We start from the raw sequence: 16,374 nt of genomic DNA on the forward strand, positions 1-16,374 counted from the left end.
GCAGACTTCACCAGGGATTCTATAATTCTATCATTAGAATCCTTTAAAGACGCCACACCTGAAAGCGGGAGAACCGTGTTATTAGACAGTCTGGACACGGGCGGGTCCACCGAGGGAGAGGCAGACCAGTTATCCGTGAGCTCTTTAGCAAACGGGTACAGTACGCCGAGACGCTTTCCTCTTTGAAAGCGTCTGGTCGGATCTTCCCTTTCTCTTGTAAAAATCTTTCCAAACTTGGAATGAAAAGGAAATACCCTGGAGGGTGTTTCCTCCCGTCTGAACGAAACCTCCTGATCTGAGGACTTCGCAGGGGAGTCAGAGAATTCGAAGGTGTAGTTAATTGCCGCGATGAGGTTCTGTACTGTAACCTTCATGTCCACGTCCTGGCCAGATTCCAGCTCTACAATCCCTTCAGAAGACATATCCGAGAACGCTTCGCCTGACTCGGGTGAGGAGGCACGGGAGGGCGACTGCTGGGAAGGACTAGGTGCAGATGAGGGGCCAGGAGAGGATTCCGGCCGGAGATCCTGCCTGGGCCTTTTGCGGCTTCTGCTAGCTGGCTCAGATGGAGCGTCTTGTGACCTGCTGGACCCTGCAGAAATGTTCAAAGGCAACCTGTCAAGAACGGCCACTAGGGACTGAGACACCCTGGTGAGGTCTGCCACAGATTGTGAAAGAGACGAGGCCCAGCCAGGAATGGGTGGTTCGCTTTCCCATGACGCAATAGATGGTTCCTGGGCGGGGTCATACTGAACGGGATTGCTGCAGTCCAGGCAGATGGGAGTAGGCTGACCTGAGGGAAGTTTGCGATTGCAAGAGGAGCATGCGAAAAACTGGACCAGGGTGCCCGTGGGGACTGGCGGACGGCCACGATTAGGCTTAGAAGTAGACATGGTGAAGGAAGAGAAGATGAAAACCTGCGGAACTGCCGGAAGGTTGGGGGACAGAAAGGCAGAGTAGGGTGTCAGTCTGCAGATGCAGAAGTACTCACGGTCTAGTGACCCCGAAAGAGATGAATTAGGCTCCTGCAACTGGCCAGGGACCGACAGGAAGCGCTGGTCTCTGCTTTATTCTCCGGCTGTCAGGCTGCAAAGATGGCGACAGCCCGACGTGAGGAAGTAAAAGCGCGGTTTCTGTGCAAGAAGAAGGGCGGAGCTAGTCGCCTCCCCAGAGGGAAAACCCGCCCCCCCCTTCCCAGCCACAAGCCTGAAGAGGCTGTGGGAGGGCTTAGGAAGGCAACGGCCTATGAGAGCGGACGGAGGCGTGGCCGCGACAGGCGCAAAGGCCCAAATTGAAGCCGGGGGCTAAATTAGACACGGCGGCCACCTGTCAGTACGGGGCGGTGTGGAAGAACTGCGGCGCAGCCGCGCCCGCCCCTAAGACGACGCCGACCTAGCCCTGCTCCCAGATGCAACCCTATGCAAGAATACCGGCGGTGGGGTGAAGAAAGCCCGCACCGCAGCTGGGGCCAAAAGGGATGCGGCGACTGGGAAGCGCCGGCCGCTGATAACCTGCGGAGCTACTTTGGCGCCGCAACCCGGCGTCCTTGTGGAGACTCTGGGTGGCGTCTTCTTCCGGTCCAATAAAGGTACCTTCCGTATCCCACGCTGTCTGTCCATGTCCTCCGTCTTCGCGCCTCGTCCAACCGACAGGCTCTGGTGGGCGAGTGGGTGGGAGGCAGGGGGCAAGGACCATCCGTTTTCACTGGCACGTCCTGTGCTGAGCCCGTGGTCCGCCCGGAGAACTATGAGTATACAGGGTGACAGTACACGCCGTACTCATAGTCTCTTTGTGGGAGTACAGTTGTGACCGTTCACACTGTATCCCGCCTAAGACCTGAAAGGGAACGACGCACATCGAGGTAGATATGGGTCCAATGAAGGACCCGTGCCCACCTCCTACTGACACTAAGCTAAACTGAGGAAATTCCCTGCCGGTCGGTGGGGTGTACACTGCGGAGGAGGAGATAACCTTTTTTTGCATAGTGTCAGCCTCCTAGTGGCAGCAGCATACACCCCATGGTCTCTGTGTGCCCCAATAAGGCGAACGAGAAATATATGTGTCACGCCTCTAAAACCGGGGCCACACTTGCCCATCACTGCTCCATTCATTCTCAATGTGATGCTGTACTCAGCAGTCCCACGTAGACAGAAAGGAGCGGTGGTACACACGTCAATTAGGAAGTGATCACCTATCATTAAGATGGATGATCACTTTTGATTTTGGATCTAGTGCTAGTAGAAAGAGAAACCACTTACCACCCTGATGTTGTGGTCGTGGTCCTCAAACGGTATGTTCTCATGCTGTGGAGACAAGAAAGATGATCATTCGAGTGTCATAAATCCTAGACGAACACAAGGCGTGACGCTGCGTTTTCACCCCTGGCACTTAATTACAATGTCTCTATTCCCTGACAGCAAGAAGAGATCTTGAAAACGGTGAGAACTTGAAACAGAGAGCATTAGAAAGTTTCCCACCTACAATGATTAATGCACATGGACCTCCCCTTTAATTTCAGCTGTCACTCCCGAAACCCCACAGACGTGTCAGCCCCAACGTCTCACACATGCAGAATATACAGCCGACTACACGTTTTCCAGGCAGCGGCCGACAATATTGTAACTGATGGGGTCTCCCTAGCAGGACACATGGGGGGCCGAGCACATTAGTGTCAGAAACAAAGATGTGAGCGGACGCGAAGAGGGAGCACAACGCGGCTTATGGTGCCGCAGACAAGCGGACAGCCCACGTCCTGCCACAATCCCCACAAACACTCACCTTGTTTCCTTGCTCTTTGACATGTGGATTAAGGATTTTTACAAAGGCGAAGAACAGCTGACGGATGCGGGAGTCTCCCACAAACGTGACACGCTGGTTTCTTAGGCAGCTTTTGGCATCGCTATGAAAGAAATACAAAAATGGGAATTTAGAGAAGGAGGTGAGCTGTGACTGGTGAATCCTGATCATTGTGGATGGTGGATCCTGTGTTATCTACTGTATATAGAGATGTTATCATTGTACAGGAGGAGGTGAGCTGTGATATCACCTATTGTAAATGGTGGATCCTGTGTTATCAGCTGTATATAGAGGTGATATCAGTCATTGTACAGGGGGAGGGGGAGGTGAGCTGTGATATCACCTATTGTGAATGGTGGATCCTGTGTTATCAGCTGTATATAGAGGTGATATGTCATTGTACAGGAGGAGGAGGTGAGCTGTGATATCACCTATTGTGAATGGTGGATCCTGTGTTATCAGCTGTATATAGAGGTGATATCAGTTATTGAACAGGAGGAGGAGGTGAGCTGTGACATTACCTATTGCGAATGGTGGATCCTGTGTTATCTACTGTATATAGAGGTGATATCAGTTATTGAACAGGAGGAGGAGGTGAGCTGTGACATTACCTATTGCGAATGGTGGATCCTGTGTTATCTACTGTATATAGAGGTGATATCAGTCATTGAACAGAAGGAGGAGGTGAGCTGTGATATCACCTATTTTGAATGGTGGATCAGGTTTCTGCCCCTTTCCATACCTTGGCTTGTATTTATGCATCATACAGGTGTACGGCTGCCATACATTCTCCCCCAGGAAGCGGCCGCTGGATATGAGGTATCCGCACGTGTCATCTCCTAGTAAGAGGAAACATAAGAGGACATCACCGACGGCCACACACCCAGCGAGGACAATTATCTGCGCATTTCCAATCAGCTATACAGCAAAAATGTTCCCATGCTTGCAAAATAATGCTCTACTACTCCCTATAATGAAGAGTGGCCCCCAATTACAACCACCACACGATTACAGGCACGCTCCCCCCTTGTGCCGCACTCCTGACGAAGGTCAGCTGATCCACCGGGATTGAGTTTAGACAATTATAGGCTCATGTGTAGAAACCAGATCTTGCTAAAAACTGCATCAGAGGAGCCGAACAAACCCTCCCGACCGCTTCCTATTGATCAGGCAGAGGGCTTAAAATGCCCCTCTAAGGGGTTGATAAAAGGCCCCATCTTAATAAATGGATCTTGTCGGACAAAGCTTCTAAATATAAGCAATTTGCAGCCGTTCTTGAGATATTAACACTTGTTTACAAATTGTCGCCTTGGAGACCGACCACCGCTGCTACATAGCAGAACAGGTGCAGTGCATAGAAGCTGGGCCAGGATCGCTGGTGAATGCAGTTACCTCCTACATCCTGGCCAGCTTCAGCGCAGTCTTTCCAAAGTAGACAGCATCGACGTTCGGTTTCCAAGGCAACGAGTTATAAACAATAGTGTTCATATCTCAAGAATGGCCGCAAAATTTACTAAACAGAAAATTGCAAAAATGCTTGCATGAATCCATCTATGAAGATGGGAATAACCCTGTAGGAGAGAGGATTACAGCACAATAGGCGCGGGTACTAGCAAATTCCACTGCATGCAATGAAATTGGCACTGCAATAGGTGAGCGTCCATTTCTGCAAAATTGTGACTGTGGCTTTTTCTCTTTCCTTCTGCATCACCTTTTCAGGAGTCAGGGAAGGGGGTTGTCAAACCTGCACTCCTTCACCGCTATCAGAAGCTTTGGTCGCTTGCAGAGGCCATCCCGTCTCGTAGATGGATGGCAGAGGACATAACCCGGGAGACTCAGGGCTTCTATATACACACCTGCCTTTTATGGCTGAATCTACCTGACCACTTACTTTATGATCAGGCAGAGCGTTCACAAAGCGCTCTGCCTGATCACTAAACAATAACTGTGCAGCTGCTGAAAAGCGACCACCCGAATATGTGAGCAAGTTCTAAATGGTACATAATATTATTCCTATTTTCTCCTGCCTTTGATGTGGTCTGCGGTGGAAGGAGCTCAGAAAAAGACAGATAAAGGAGTCACAAACTCCCCCATCTGAACGAGCTCAGTGCAAAGAAACTTTTAAATCCTATAGAAAAAGTAATTTTTAGTAAAAAAAAATTCATGGAAGAAGAAAAAAAAGAAAAAAAAAAAAAAAACATTGCCCCCAACGTTGGACAACCCCTGTACACTCCATGATGAAAATATTAAAAAAGCATTGTCCACTACTACAAAACATTATCGTACGCACGGGCGCCCAGGAGAGGGAGGTCCTAAATATAAAAAAGTATATAAAATATAAAAACACAAAACACAGACACACTGCTGTGTAGCCAGAAAAGTGTTGATGCTTCTTCTACCGGGGAACAAAATGTTTTGCGGGCTGAGAAGAGGAAGAAGGGACGTAGCTGTAAGGCTGTGTGCACACGTTCCGGATTTTGATGCGTTTCCGCAGCATTTTTGGACGCGCGGGAATTGCATCAAATCCGCAGTGCAGTACCAATGACAGCCAATCTGAATTTGAGAATTGCTGTGCACATGCTGCGGAAAAACCCGAGCGGATTCACAGCGTTTTTTTTCCCCGCAGCATGTCAATTCTTTGCGTGGAAACGCAGTGTTCCTGCACCTACTGACTATACACTGAGTAAGGCAAAGCCGCACGACAATCCACAAGAGATCCGCATGCATTTACGGCTGCGTTTTCTGCCAAGAGATGCAGATTCTGTGCGGAAAATTCCGCAGGCCAATCCGCAACGTGTGCACACAGCCTTAGGGGCCAGATCCGCTGCAGATCCGCAGCGTGTGCGCACAGCCTTATGGGCCAGATCCGCAGCGTGTGCACAGCCTTAGGGGCCGAATCCGCTGCAGATCCGCAACGTGTGCACACAGCCTTAGGGGCCGAATCCGCTGCAGATCCGCAACGTGTGCACACAGCCTTAGGGGCCGAATCCGCTGCAGATCCGCAGCGTGTGCACACAGGCTTAGGGGCCGAATCCGCAGCAGATCTGCAGCGTGTGCACATAGCCTTACACGGAGAACCACAGTATCACTACCAGGACATTTTAACACCCAGAAAACTATTGAAAGAAAAATTAAAAGATAAATAAAATAAAAAAATCTTAATCTTAAGGAGAAAAATCGAGATTGCAAAAATGAAAAATGTGCCCGGTGTTCACAGGAGGTGCTGCGCTGTGGCTGCACATAGCATCCTCCATAACGACCTCAGCAATGAAGGACGTCGCATTAGATCCGCTAGTTTAACCCCTTCCTGCTGCGGCCTCTCCCCCGCCCCCCTTCACCTGAGCAGCACCATTTTGCTTTGATTTATTTTCGCCGTTTTCCGAGACCGGTTGCGGCTGTATTTTCCCGGCGATGCCCCCCGTGCGACGTCTCGTCTTTTGCGCGGCGCTGACGTTGCCATTCTGGGCCCCATGCGAGGTTTCGGCGGCCTTTTATTGCAGTTTTGGGAAAGGTGCGGCGGCCAAAAGCGTCAAATCTGCAGCTTTTCCCTTAGTCGTTTTTTGTTGTTACACATTCACTATTATTTGTTAGCCATTAAAAGGTATCATACCCACAAGATTCCTATTTTGTTTCTCTCACTGAGAGCACTTTATATATTTTTTTCTACTGGCTAACACGGTACCAAACCACTTTTTTCGTTTTTTATTCTCGCAGGTCGGACTTTTTTGGACGGGGGTCACAGGACCGAGAAAAAAAAGCGGTTGCCATGACACCACATTGCCGACGACCTGCATCCGAATTATTGGCGAAGGTCACGTGACGACATCAGACAACTTTATCGACAATGACGATGATTACACGGTGATGTTAGCGCGTCCCCCGGTGCAGACATTTATTACACCCCCCATATAGGTCTGTAAAGGGGGCTACTGCACTGACAGGAGGGGCAGTAAGCAGGATTTGTTCCCCTGTCACGATAAGAGCACAGCTGTCACCTCAAGGGGAGGGGGAGCTGTCACGACACCGCACAAGGTGATAATGATGGAGGAGCAGTACTCACCGTGAGACGAGTATCCCCAGAACACGGCATGGCAGGCGGAGACGAGCAGTGCGGCCCCCAGCGCCAGGAGCTTGGCGTTCCTCACACTGAAGTGCTGGTTGATTTCCCGCTTGCCCAGGTTGTAGGCCAGGGCCGCCATCTTGGCTCCTCCATGACAGCAGCGTGCAATGGAGCCGCCGGCCGCTGGGGGGCAGCAGTAGCGCAGCGGGAAGGAGGACTGGGCGTGGTCTGCCTTGGAAGAGGCCGGGGTGTGGGCGGGGTCTGCCGCGGGGGCGGGGTCTCCGGAGCTCGGCAGTAGCGGCTCTCTGTCCTCGTCGGGGGTCTCGGGGACGGAGCTGCGTTTTTTCCTGTGGGAATCCGGCTCGTCGGGTATGCGGCTTTTCATGTGAGCGGAGGAGTCCGAGTTCACGTCCACGAGAGACATGGAGGGTGGGAAAGAGTGACTGCAAGTGAGAGAGACAGATAACTGGCCGCTGTAAAAGAGACAGCTGTGAGAGACAGGCCCAAGCTCCCTCTAGTGCAGGCTGTGCGGCGCCCGCAGTTGTAGTCTCGGTTGTTCTCAGTGGATTGCACTCACTTATTAACAATCTCTTGGGTGCACTCACTTAGGGACTGTCGGTGCAGTCTGTAGGTTACAATCACTATTGATGGTCTCTCAGTTGCACTCTGGGGTCACTCAGTTGCAGTCTGTCACTTGCACTCTGGCGGTCACTCAGTTGCAGTCTGTCGCTTGCACTTTGGCAGTCACTCAGTTGCAGTCTGTCGCTTGCACTCAGTGGCGGTCACTCAGTTGCAGTCTTGCACTCTGGTGGTCACTCAGTTGAGTCTGTCGCTTGCACTCTGGTGGTCCCTCACTTGCAGTCTGTCGCTTGCACTCTGGTGGTCACTCAGTTGCAGTCTGTCACTTGCACTCAGTGGCGGTCACTCAGTTGCAGTCTTGCACTCTGGTGGTCACTCAGTTGCAGTCTGTCGCTTGCACTCAGTGGCGGTCACTCAGTTGCAGTCTTGCACTCTGGTGGTCACTCAGTTGCAGTCTGTCGCTTGCACTCAGTGGCGGTCACTCAGTTGCAGTCTGTCGCTTGCACTCTGGTGGTCACTCACTTGCAGTCTGTCGCTTGCACTCAGTGGCGGTCACTCAGTTGCAGTCTTGCACTCTGGTGGTCACTCAGTTGCAGTCTGTCGCTTGCACTCAGTGGCGGTCACTCAGTTGCAGTCTTGCACTCTGGTGGTCACTCAGTTGCAGTCTGTCGCTTGCACTCACTGGCGGTCACTCAGTTGCAGTCTTGCACTCTGGTGGTCACTCAGTTGCAGTCTGTCGCTTGCACTCTGGTGGTCACTTGCAGTCTGTCGCTTGCACTCTGGTGGTCACTCAGTTGCAGTCTGTCGCTTGCACTCCGTGGCGGTCACTCAGTTGCAGTCTTGCACTCTGGTGGTCACTCAGTTGCAGTCTGTCGCTTGCACTCAGTGGCGGTCACTCAGTTGCAGTCTTGCACTCTGGTGGTCACTCAGTTGCAGTCTGTCGCTTGCACTCAGTGGCGGTCACTCAGTTACAGTCTGTCGCTTGCACTCTGGTGGTCACTCACTTGCAGTCTGTCGCTTGCACTCAGTGGCGGTCACTCAGTTGCAGTCTTGCACTCTGGTGGTCACTCAGTTGCAGTCTGTCGCTTGCACTCTGGTGGTCACTCAGTTGCAGTCTGTCGCTTGCACTCTGGTGGTCACTCACTTGCAGTCTGTGCTTGCACTCTGGTGGTCACTCACTTGCAGTCTGTCGCTTGCACTCTGGGGTCACTCAGTTGCAGTCTGTCGCTTACATTCTGGTGGTCACTCAGTTGCAGTCTGTCGCTTACACTCTGGTGGTCACTCAGTTGCAGTCTGTCGCTTGCACTCTGGTGGTCACTCAGTTGCTGTCTGTCGCTTGCACTCTGGTGGTCACTCAGTTGCAGTCTGTTGCTTGCACTCAGTGGCGGTCACTCAGTTGCAGTCTGTCGCTTACACTCTGGTGGTCACTCAGTTGCAGTCTGTCGCTTACACTCTGGTGGTCACTCAGTTGTTGTCTGTCGCTTGCACTCTGGTGGTCACTCAGTTGCAGTCTGTCGCTTGCACTCAGTGGCGGTCACTCAGTTGCAGTCTGTCGCTTACACTCTGGTGGTCACTCAGTTGCAGTCTGTCGCTTACACTGGTGGTCACTCAGTTGCAGTCTCGCTTGCACTCTGGTGGTCACTCACTTGCAGTCTGTCGCTTGCACTCTGGTGGTCACTCACTTGCAGTCTGTGCTTGCACTCTGGTGGTCACTCAGTTGCAGTCTGTCGCTTGCACTCAGTCGCTTGCACTCAGTGGCGGTCACTCAGTTGCAGTCTTGCACTCTGGTGGTCACTCAGTTGCAGTCTGTCGCTTGCACTCTGGTGGTCACTCGCAGTCTGTCGCTTGCACTCTGGTGGTCACTCAGTTGCAGTCTGTCGCTTGCACTCAGTGGCGGTCACTCAGTTGCAGTCTTGCACTCTGGTGGTCACTCAGTTACAGTCTGTCGCTTGCACTCAGTGGCGGTCACTCAGTTGCAGTCTGTCGCTTGCACTCAGTGGCGGTCACTCACTTGTAGTCTTGCACTCTGGTGGTCACTCAGTTGCAGTCTGTCGCTTGCACTCAGTGGCGGTCACTCAGTTGCAGTCTTGCACTCTGGTGGTCACTCAGTTGAAGTCTGTCGCTTGCACTCAGTGGCGGTCACTCACTTGCAGTCTGTCGCTTGCACTCTGGTGGTCACTCACTTGCAGTCTGTCGCTTGCACTCTGGTGGTCACTCACTTGCAGTCTGTCGCTTGCACTCTAGCGGTCACTCAGTTGCAGTCTGTCGCTTGCACTCAGTGGCGGTCACTCAGGTGCAGTCTTGCACTCTGGTGGTCACTCAGTTGCAGTCTGTCGCTTGCACTCTGGTGGTCACTCAGTTGCAGTCTGTCGCTGACACTCTGGTGGTCACTCACTTGCAGTCTGTCGCTTGCACTCTGGTGGTCACTCACTTGCAGTCTGTCGCTTGCACTCTGGTGGTCACTCACTTGCAGTCTGTGCTTGCACTCTGGTGGTCACTCACTTGCAGTCTGTCGCTTGCACTCTGGGGTCACTCAGTTGCAGTCTGTCGCTTACACTCTGGTGGTCACTCAGTTGCAGTTTGTCGCTTACACTCTGGTGGTCACTCAGTTGTCTGTCGCTTGCACTCTGGTGGTCACTCAGTTGCAGTCTGTCGCTTGCAATCTGGTGGTCACTCAGTTGAAGTCTTTTGCTTGCACTCTGGTGGTCACTCAGTTCCAGTCTGTCGCTTGCACTCAGTGGCGGTCACTCAGTTGCAGTCTGTCGCTTACACTCTGGTGGTCACTCAGTTGCAGTCTGTCGCTTGCACTCTGGTGGTCACTCAGTTGCAGTCTGTCGCTTACACTCTGGTGGTCACTCAGTTGTAGTCTGTCGCTTACACTCTGGTGGTCACTCAGTTGCAGTCTGTCGCTTGCACTCATTGGCGGTCACTCAGTTGCAGTCTTGCAGTCTGGTGGTCACTCAGTTGCAGTCTGTCTCTTGCACTCAGTGGCGGTCACTCAGTTGAAGTCTGTCTCTTGCACTCAGTGGCGGTCACTCAGTTGCAGTCTGTCTCTTGCACTCTGGTGGTCACTCAGTTGCAGTCTGTCGCTTACACTCTGGTGGTCACTCATTTGCAGTCTGTCGATTGCACTCTGGTGGTCACTCAGTTGCAGTCTGTCGCTTGCACTCTGGTGGTCACTCAGTTGCAGTCTGTCGCTTACACTCTGGTGGTCACTCAGTGGCAGTCACTTAGTTGCAGTCTGTCGCTTGCACTGAGTGGCGGTCACTCAGTTGCAGTCTTGCACTCTGGTGGTCACTCAGTTGCAGTCTGTCTCTTGCACTCAGTGGCGGTCACTCAGTTGCAGTCTGTCGCTTGCATTCAGTGGCGGTCACTCAGTTGCAGTCTGTCGCTTGCACTCTGGGGTCACTCATTTGCAGTCTGTAGCTTGCACTCTGGTGGTCACTCAGTTGCAGTCTGTCGCTTGCACTCTGGGGTCACTCAGTTGCAGTCTGTCGCTTGCACTCTGGTGGTCACTCAGTTGCAGTCTGTCGCTTGCACTCTGGTGGTCACTCAGTTGCAGTCTGTCGCTTGCACTCTGGTGGTCACTCAGTTGCAGTCTGTCGCTTGCACTCTGGTGGTCACTCAGTTGCAGTCTGTCGCTTGCACTCTGGTGGTCACTCAGTTGCAGTCTGTCGCTTGCACTCTGGTGGTCACTCAGTTGCAGTCTGTCGCTTGCACTCTGGTGGTCACTCATTTGAAGTCTGTCGCTTGCACTCTGGTGGTCACTCAGTTGCAGTCTGTCGCTTGCACTCTGGTGGTCACTCAGTTGCAGTCTGTCGCTTGCACTCTGGTGGTCACTCAGTTGCAGTCTGTCGCTTGCACTCTGGTGGTCACTCAGTTGCAGGCTGTCGCTTACACTCTGGTGGTCACTCAGTTGCAGTCTGTCGCTTACACTCTGGTGGTCACTCAGTTGCAGTCTGTCGCTTACACTCTGGTGGTCACTCAGTTGCAGTCTGTCGCTTACACTCTGGTGGTCACTCAGTTGCAGTCTGTCGCTTACACTCTGGTGGTCACTCAGTTGCAGTCTGTCGCTTGCACTCTGGTGGTCACTCAGTTGCAGTCTGTCGCTTGCACTCTGGTGGTCACTCAGTTGCAGTCTGTCGCTTACACTCTGGTGGTCACTCAGTTGTAGTCTGTCGCTTACACTCTGGTGGTCACTCAGTTGCAGTCTGTCGCTTGCACTCATTGGCGGTCACTCAGTTGCAGTCTTGCACTCTGGTGGTCACTCAGTTGCAGTCTGTCTCTTGCACTTAGTGGCGGTCACTCAGTTGCAGTCTGTCGCTTGCACTCTGGGGTCACTCATTTGCAGTCTGTCGCTTGCACTCTGGTGGTCACTCAGTTGCAGTCTGTCGCTTGCACTCTGGTGGTCACTCAGTTGCAGTCTGTCGCTTGCACTCTGGTGGTCACTCAGTTGCAGTCTGTCGCTTGCACTCTGGTGGTCACTCAGTTGCAGTCTGTCGCTTGCACTCTGGTGGTCACTCAGTTGCAGTCTGTCGCTTGCACTCTGGTGGTCACTCAGTTGCAGTCTGTCGCTTGCACTCTGGTGGTCACTCAGTTGCAGTCTGTCGCTTGCACTCTGGTGGTCACTCAGTTGCAGTCTGTCGCTTGCACTCTGGTGGTCACTCAGTTGCAGTCTGTCGCTTGCACTCTGGTGGTCACTCAGTTGCAGTCTGTCGCTTGCACTCTGGTGGTCACTCAGTTGCAGTCTGTCGCTTGCACTCTGGTGGTCACTCAGTTGAAGTCTGTCGCTTGCACTCTGGTGGTCACTCAGTTGCAGTCTGTGCTTGCACTCACTTTGTGGTGGCCCCTCAGTTGCACTCAGATACAGTACACGAATCCCAGCTTTTCTCCAGCAGCTCCTCTAGTCACACCGCAGGCTGCACACTGCTGTCACTTTCCATCCTGCATACACAGAACACCATCTGGATCAGCTCCGCGTTCCCCCCTCGTCTCTCCCTCCGTCCCGGGGCGAGGCTGCGGATCAGCGGGGTCTGTCCGGGTGGCAGTTCTGGATTTCGGCCGCTGATCTCCGGAGCTTTCTTGCTGCGAGTTCTGCGGAGTTTCCAGGTTTCTTGGCTGTCGGGATAATGAGCCGCCTCCGGTGTGACCCGTTCACAGATGACGGGGCGGAGAATGACGTCTAGAACCTGCTGGGCGAGATCGTCCGCTTCTCACCTGCTGCAGAATGAGACATTGACCTGAGGACTCTCTGACCCCTGCACTCGGTGATAAGGGCCACGGGGCCACCTCCCCAGCCGCACTCTCTGTATTCTATGCGGCACAAGTCATTTTTAGGATTTTATGACTCATCCAGTTGACAGACCATTAAAGTGGCTCCTAACAGTACAACGCCCTCCCAGATTAACCATTTATAGAGGTTGTCTCTCACTATCATAAACGCGTAAAATTGCAAAAATGCTTGTAAAAAACAAGAAGCAATTTTGCAATTTGCCTCAAGAAGAGCACAGGGCTTTTCTAATGTTCTACTTTACGGTTTGTCGCCTACGTTACCAAGCACCGCTGCAGTCTAGCGGAGGTGGCCAGTTACCTAGACATGAAGTTCATGCTTGTACGTGAACTGCTCTGACGCTGTCCAGATGGTGGGATCCTGACAGTTATGGTGTGCTCCTCAGGTGCCCCTGTCCTCCGGTGCCCTCCTCCATTGCCTCTGTCCTCCTCTGCCCATGCCCTCCCCCACTGCCCCTGTCCTCAGTTGCCCTCCTCCGCTGCCCCTGTCCTCCGCTACCTCTGTCTTTCGGTGCCCTCCTCCGCTGCCCCTGTCCTCCATTGACCCTGTCCTCAGTTGCCCTCCTCCGCTACCTCTGTCCTTCGGTGCCCTCCTCCGCTGCCCCTGCCCTCCTGTGGTGCCCTCCTCCGCTGCCCCTGCCCTCCTGTGGTGCCCTCCTCTGCTGCCCCTGTCCTACGGTGCCCTCCTCCGCTGCCCCTGTCCTCCGCTGCCCCTGTCCTTTGGTGCCCTCCTCCGCTGCCCCTTCCCTCCTGTGGTGCCCTCCTCCGCTGCCCCTGTCCTTCGGTGCCCTCCTCCGCTACTCCTGCCCTCCTGTGGTGCCCTCCTCCACTGCCCCTGCCCTCCTGTGGTGCCCTCCACCGCTGCCCCTGTCCTTCGGTGCCCTCCTTCGCCGCCCCTGCCCTCCTGTGGTGCCCTCCTCTGCTGTCCCTGTCCTTCGGTGCCCTCCTCCGCTGCCCCTGCCCTCTGTGGTGCCCCTGTCCTTCGGTGCCCTCCTCCGCCGCCCCTGCCCTTCTGTGGTGCCCCTGTCCTTCGGTGCCCTCCTCCGCCGCCCCTGCCCTCCTGTGGTGCCCTCCTCCGCTGTCCCTGTCCTTCGGTGCCCTCCTCCACTGCCCCTGCCCTCCTTCGGTGCCCTCCTCCGCTGCCCCTGCCCTCCTGTGGTGCCCTCCTCCGCTGCCCCTGTCCTTCGGTGCCCTCCTCCGCTGCCCCTGCCCTCCTGTGGTGCCCTCCTCCACAGCCCCTGTCCTTCGGTGCCCTCTTCCGCTGCCCCTGTCCTTCGGTGCCCTCCTCCGCTGCCCCTGCATCACTTTCAGGCCCTGAACTCTTGCATATCATTTTTTGCAAGGGACCGGGGCGTGCCGACAGCTTAGGAACAGAGGGTGGCTGGCAGCGTCTGATGTCACTGTGGTCATTTGGGGCCGGTCCCCTCTGCTGTGACAATACAATGAAAGTACCTGCGGCTGTGAGTGACTGGAACCCCGGGGCATAATAAACTACTTAGCCCGGGCCCCAGCGTGCCACGCAGTCTGCCAGGCCGTTTGTACAGTGGTCCAGCGCAGGCTGCGCAGCATGTCTCACCCTGTCCGATCCCCCCGCTCTGCTTCTGCTCATACACCAGTAATGTCCTGACTGTGCCCTCCATTATGCAGTCTGGATAAGGATTGCAGAGAGCCTGTGCACGGGTCAGACTGAGCTGCAATACGAGAAGCAGCCTGCGGAAGAGGGTACGCCGCTTCTAGTTTTATGTAGCAAGCAGGGCGCTGAGCGGTGAGATGGAATTAATGAGGAATAAAATTAAACTATCAATGGTTCAGTATTTTGGAGTCTTAAGAAGAAAAGGGGTCATCAAAGTGGTGCTTGTGCGATGGGTTCTTCGGCCCACGTCTTGTTTTCTGAATGTTTTGGAGACCTCGGGTTCTGGACTCATCCACAAGCCACTTACCAGCCGAGTGACGTGTCACCGTGACCCAGAACGCCGCCTCACAAAAGATTTATATTATCATTATAAGTACGGTAATTTACATTGTTCTCCACCCAAGGTTAAAATAAACCTTGTAGGTCACCTAGATATTATCATCACATCCGGAAGTGTTAATAATGGCAACTACAAAAGATGAAATGCGGAGAGCGTTTAATCCTTACATTCGAAATTAGCAAAGGTGCGGAGTGCGCACGCTCATCCTTCGCCCCATTCAGAGACCCCCTGCTTATAAAAGCACTTATGCGGAATTCACCTGAAAAAAGCGTTGGGTGGACATAACCTTTAGGGGAAAAAAGCGCCTTTTGAAGTCTTTCCTGTCTGACGCTCATGTTGCAGATTTGCAAATATTGCTGCGGATCTGCTATGGTGTCTGCTGCACTTAGACTATGGACACAGGGGGCTCTATGAAGAGACCAATAGTGAATCCCTCCGTAAATTGAAGACTTTATGCAGTCGGTGACATATTGTGGCTTTGTATATTTCCTTTGTTTGTATTGAAACACAAAAAAAAAGTTGAAAAAAAAGCAAATTGGACATAATTTCACACCTGAGCCGCAGTACCCGATGTGCGGAGCTGTGCCAGTCCGGATTTGTCCTTGAAAACAGGTTGTGTGCTGGGGTGTCGGACCCCCACTGATCTGATATTGATGACCTGTGCTGCCAAATTCATCATCACCAGTTCGATAGTTGCAGACAATCCAAAAATAATAAGATGCTGAAGATAAACATTTGCAACCAAAAAAACCGCATTTCTTTTATTTTAATGATAAGATTAAAAAAATGTGGGATCGCAGAAGCAAACACTTTTCTCAAACCCTTCAAGGGTGCGTCCACCAATGCTGCTCTTACACTTAATACACATGTAAATCATGGATTATTACAGAAATTTGCTGCAAATTCTGAAGGAAAAAGCACAAGCTGCACCCACGAGTCCCTGTGGCAGGTCGCCATTGCTGTTAGTGAAGAATCTGATGCTCCACACCTGTACATGGGAGTGGGGTAGTATACTCTGATGGCGGCGCTGTTTTTAGATCGTATAGTTAATTATTAGCTGCTTATATTGTACTGGAAACAAGTTCTGTGACATCAACCTGGACGACGCAGAGCTGCAGGATTGTAGATGTTTTATTGTTCTGGATGACATATTCCTATGGGCTGTTGCCTTTATATAAAGAGCTCCTAATGCTCTGATGAGACAGGAGGTGGATTTCAGACTCCCGTAGATACCTATAGGCAATGCTGGATGATGGAATCACTGTAGCTTTGATGTAATGTAACAGAGCAGCCTGTACTAAAGATATTTTAAATAGTACATGCGAAGATAAGAACCTTTGTCATAATATCAGGGAAATCATCTTTTTATCTCCTCCTGGACTGATCTTTCACTCTCAAAATTCTCTATTCACAGGTAAAATGCTTTCCTCTTGCTCTTACCTAGAATATCTGTGTCTCCCTTTAGCTCCTCCCTAAAATGGCTGTGTCTCCCTTTAGCTCCTCCTTAGAATGTTTGTCTTCCTCCAGATCCTTGCTAGAATGCCTGTCTGCCTCTAGCTCCTCCCTAGAATGCCTGTGTCTGCCTCTAGCTCCTCCCTAGAATGTCTGTCTGCCTCTAGCTCCTCCCTAGAATGTCTGTGTCTGCCTCTAGCTCCTCCCTAGAATGTCTGTCTGCCT

At 52.6% G+C, this 16,374-nt stretch overlaps 1 protein-coding gene across 1 annotated transcript in view; it reads right to left on the minus strand.

The window, feature by feature from the left end:
- CASD1 (CAS1 domain containing 1) overlaps positions 1 to 12,699 on the minus strand; it is a 72,009-nt gene extending 59,310 nt beyond the window's left edge. The window contains exons 1-5 of the mRNA XM_073582059.1: positions 12,272 to 12,699; positions 6,857 to 7,299; positions 3,539 to 3,635; positions 2,779 to 2,899; positions 2,259 to 2,303 (exon numbers count right to left, since the gene is read on the minus strand). Of these exons, the coding sequence (XP_073438160.1) occupies positions 2,259 to 2,303; positions 2,779 to 2,899; positions 3,539 to 3,635; positions 6,857 to 7,280 (687 nt within the window). The 5' untranslated portion in view covers positions 7,281 to 7,299; positions 12,272 to 12,699. The remainder of the gene's footprint in view (positions 1 to 2,258; positions 2,304 to 2,778; positions 2,900 to 3,538; positions 3,636 to 6,856; positions 7,300 to 12,271) is intronic.
- Positions 12,700 to 16,374: the final 3,675 nt, after the last annotated feature.

This window comes from Dendrobates tinctorius, unplaced genomic scaffold, assembly GCF_039654945.1.
Source record: "Dendrobates tinctorius isolate UK_male_01 unplaced genomic scaffold, ASM3965494v1 ptg000070l, whole genome shotgun sequence".
Lineage (NCBI taxonomy): Eukaryota > Metazoa > Chordata > Amphibia > Anura > Dendrobatidae > Dendrobates > Dendrobates tinctorius.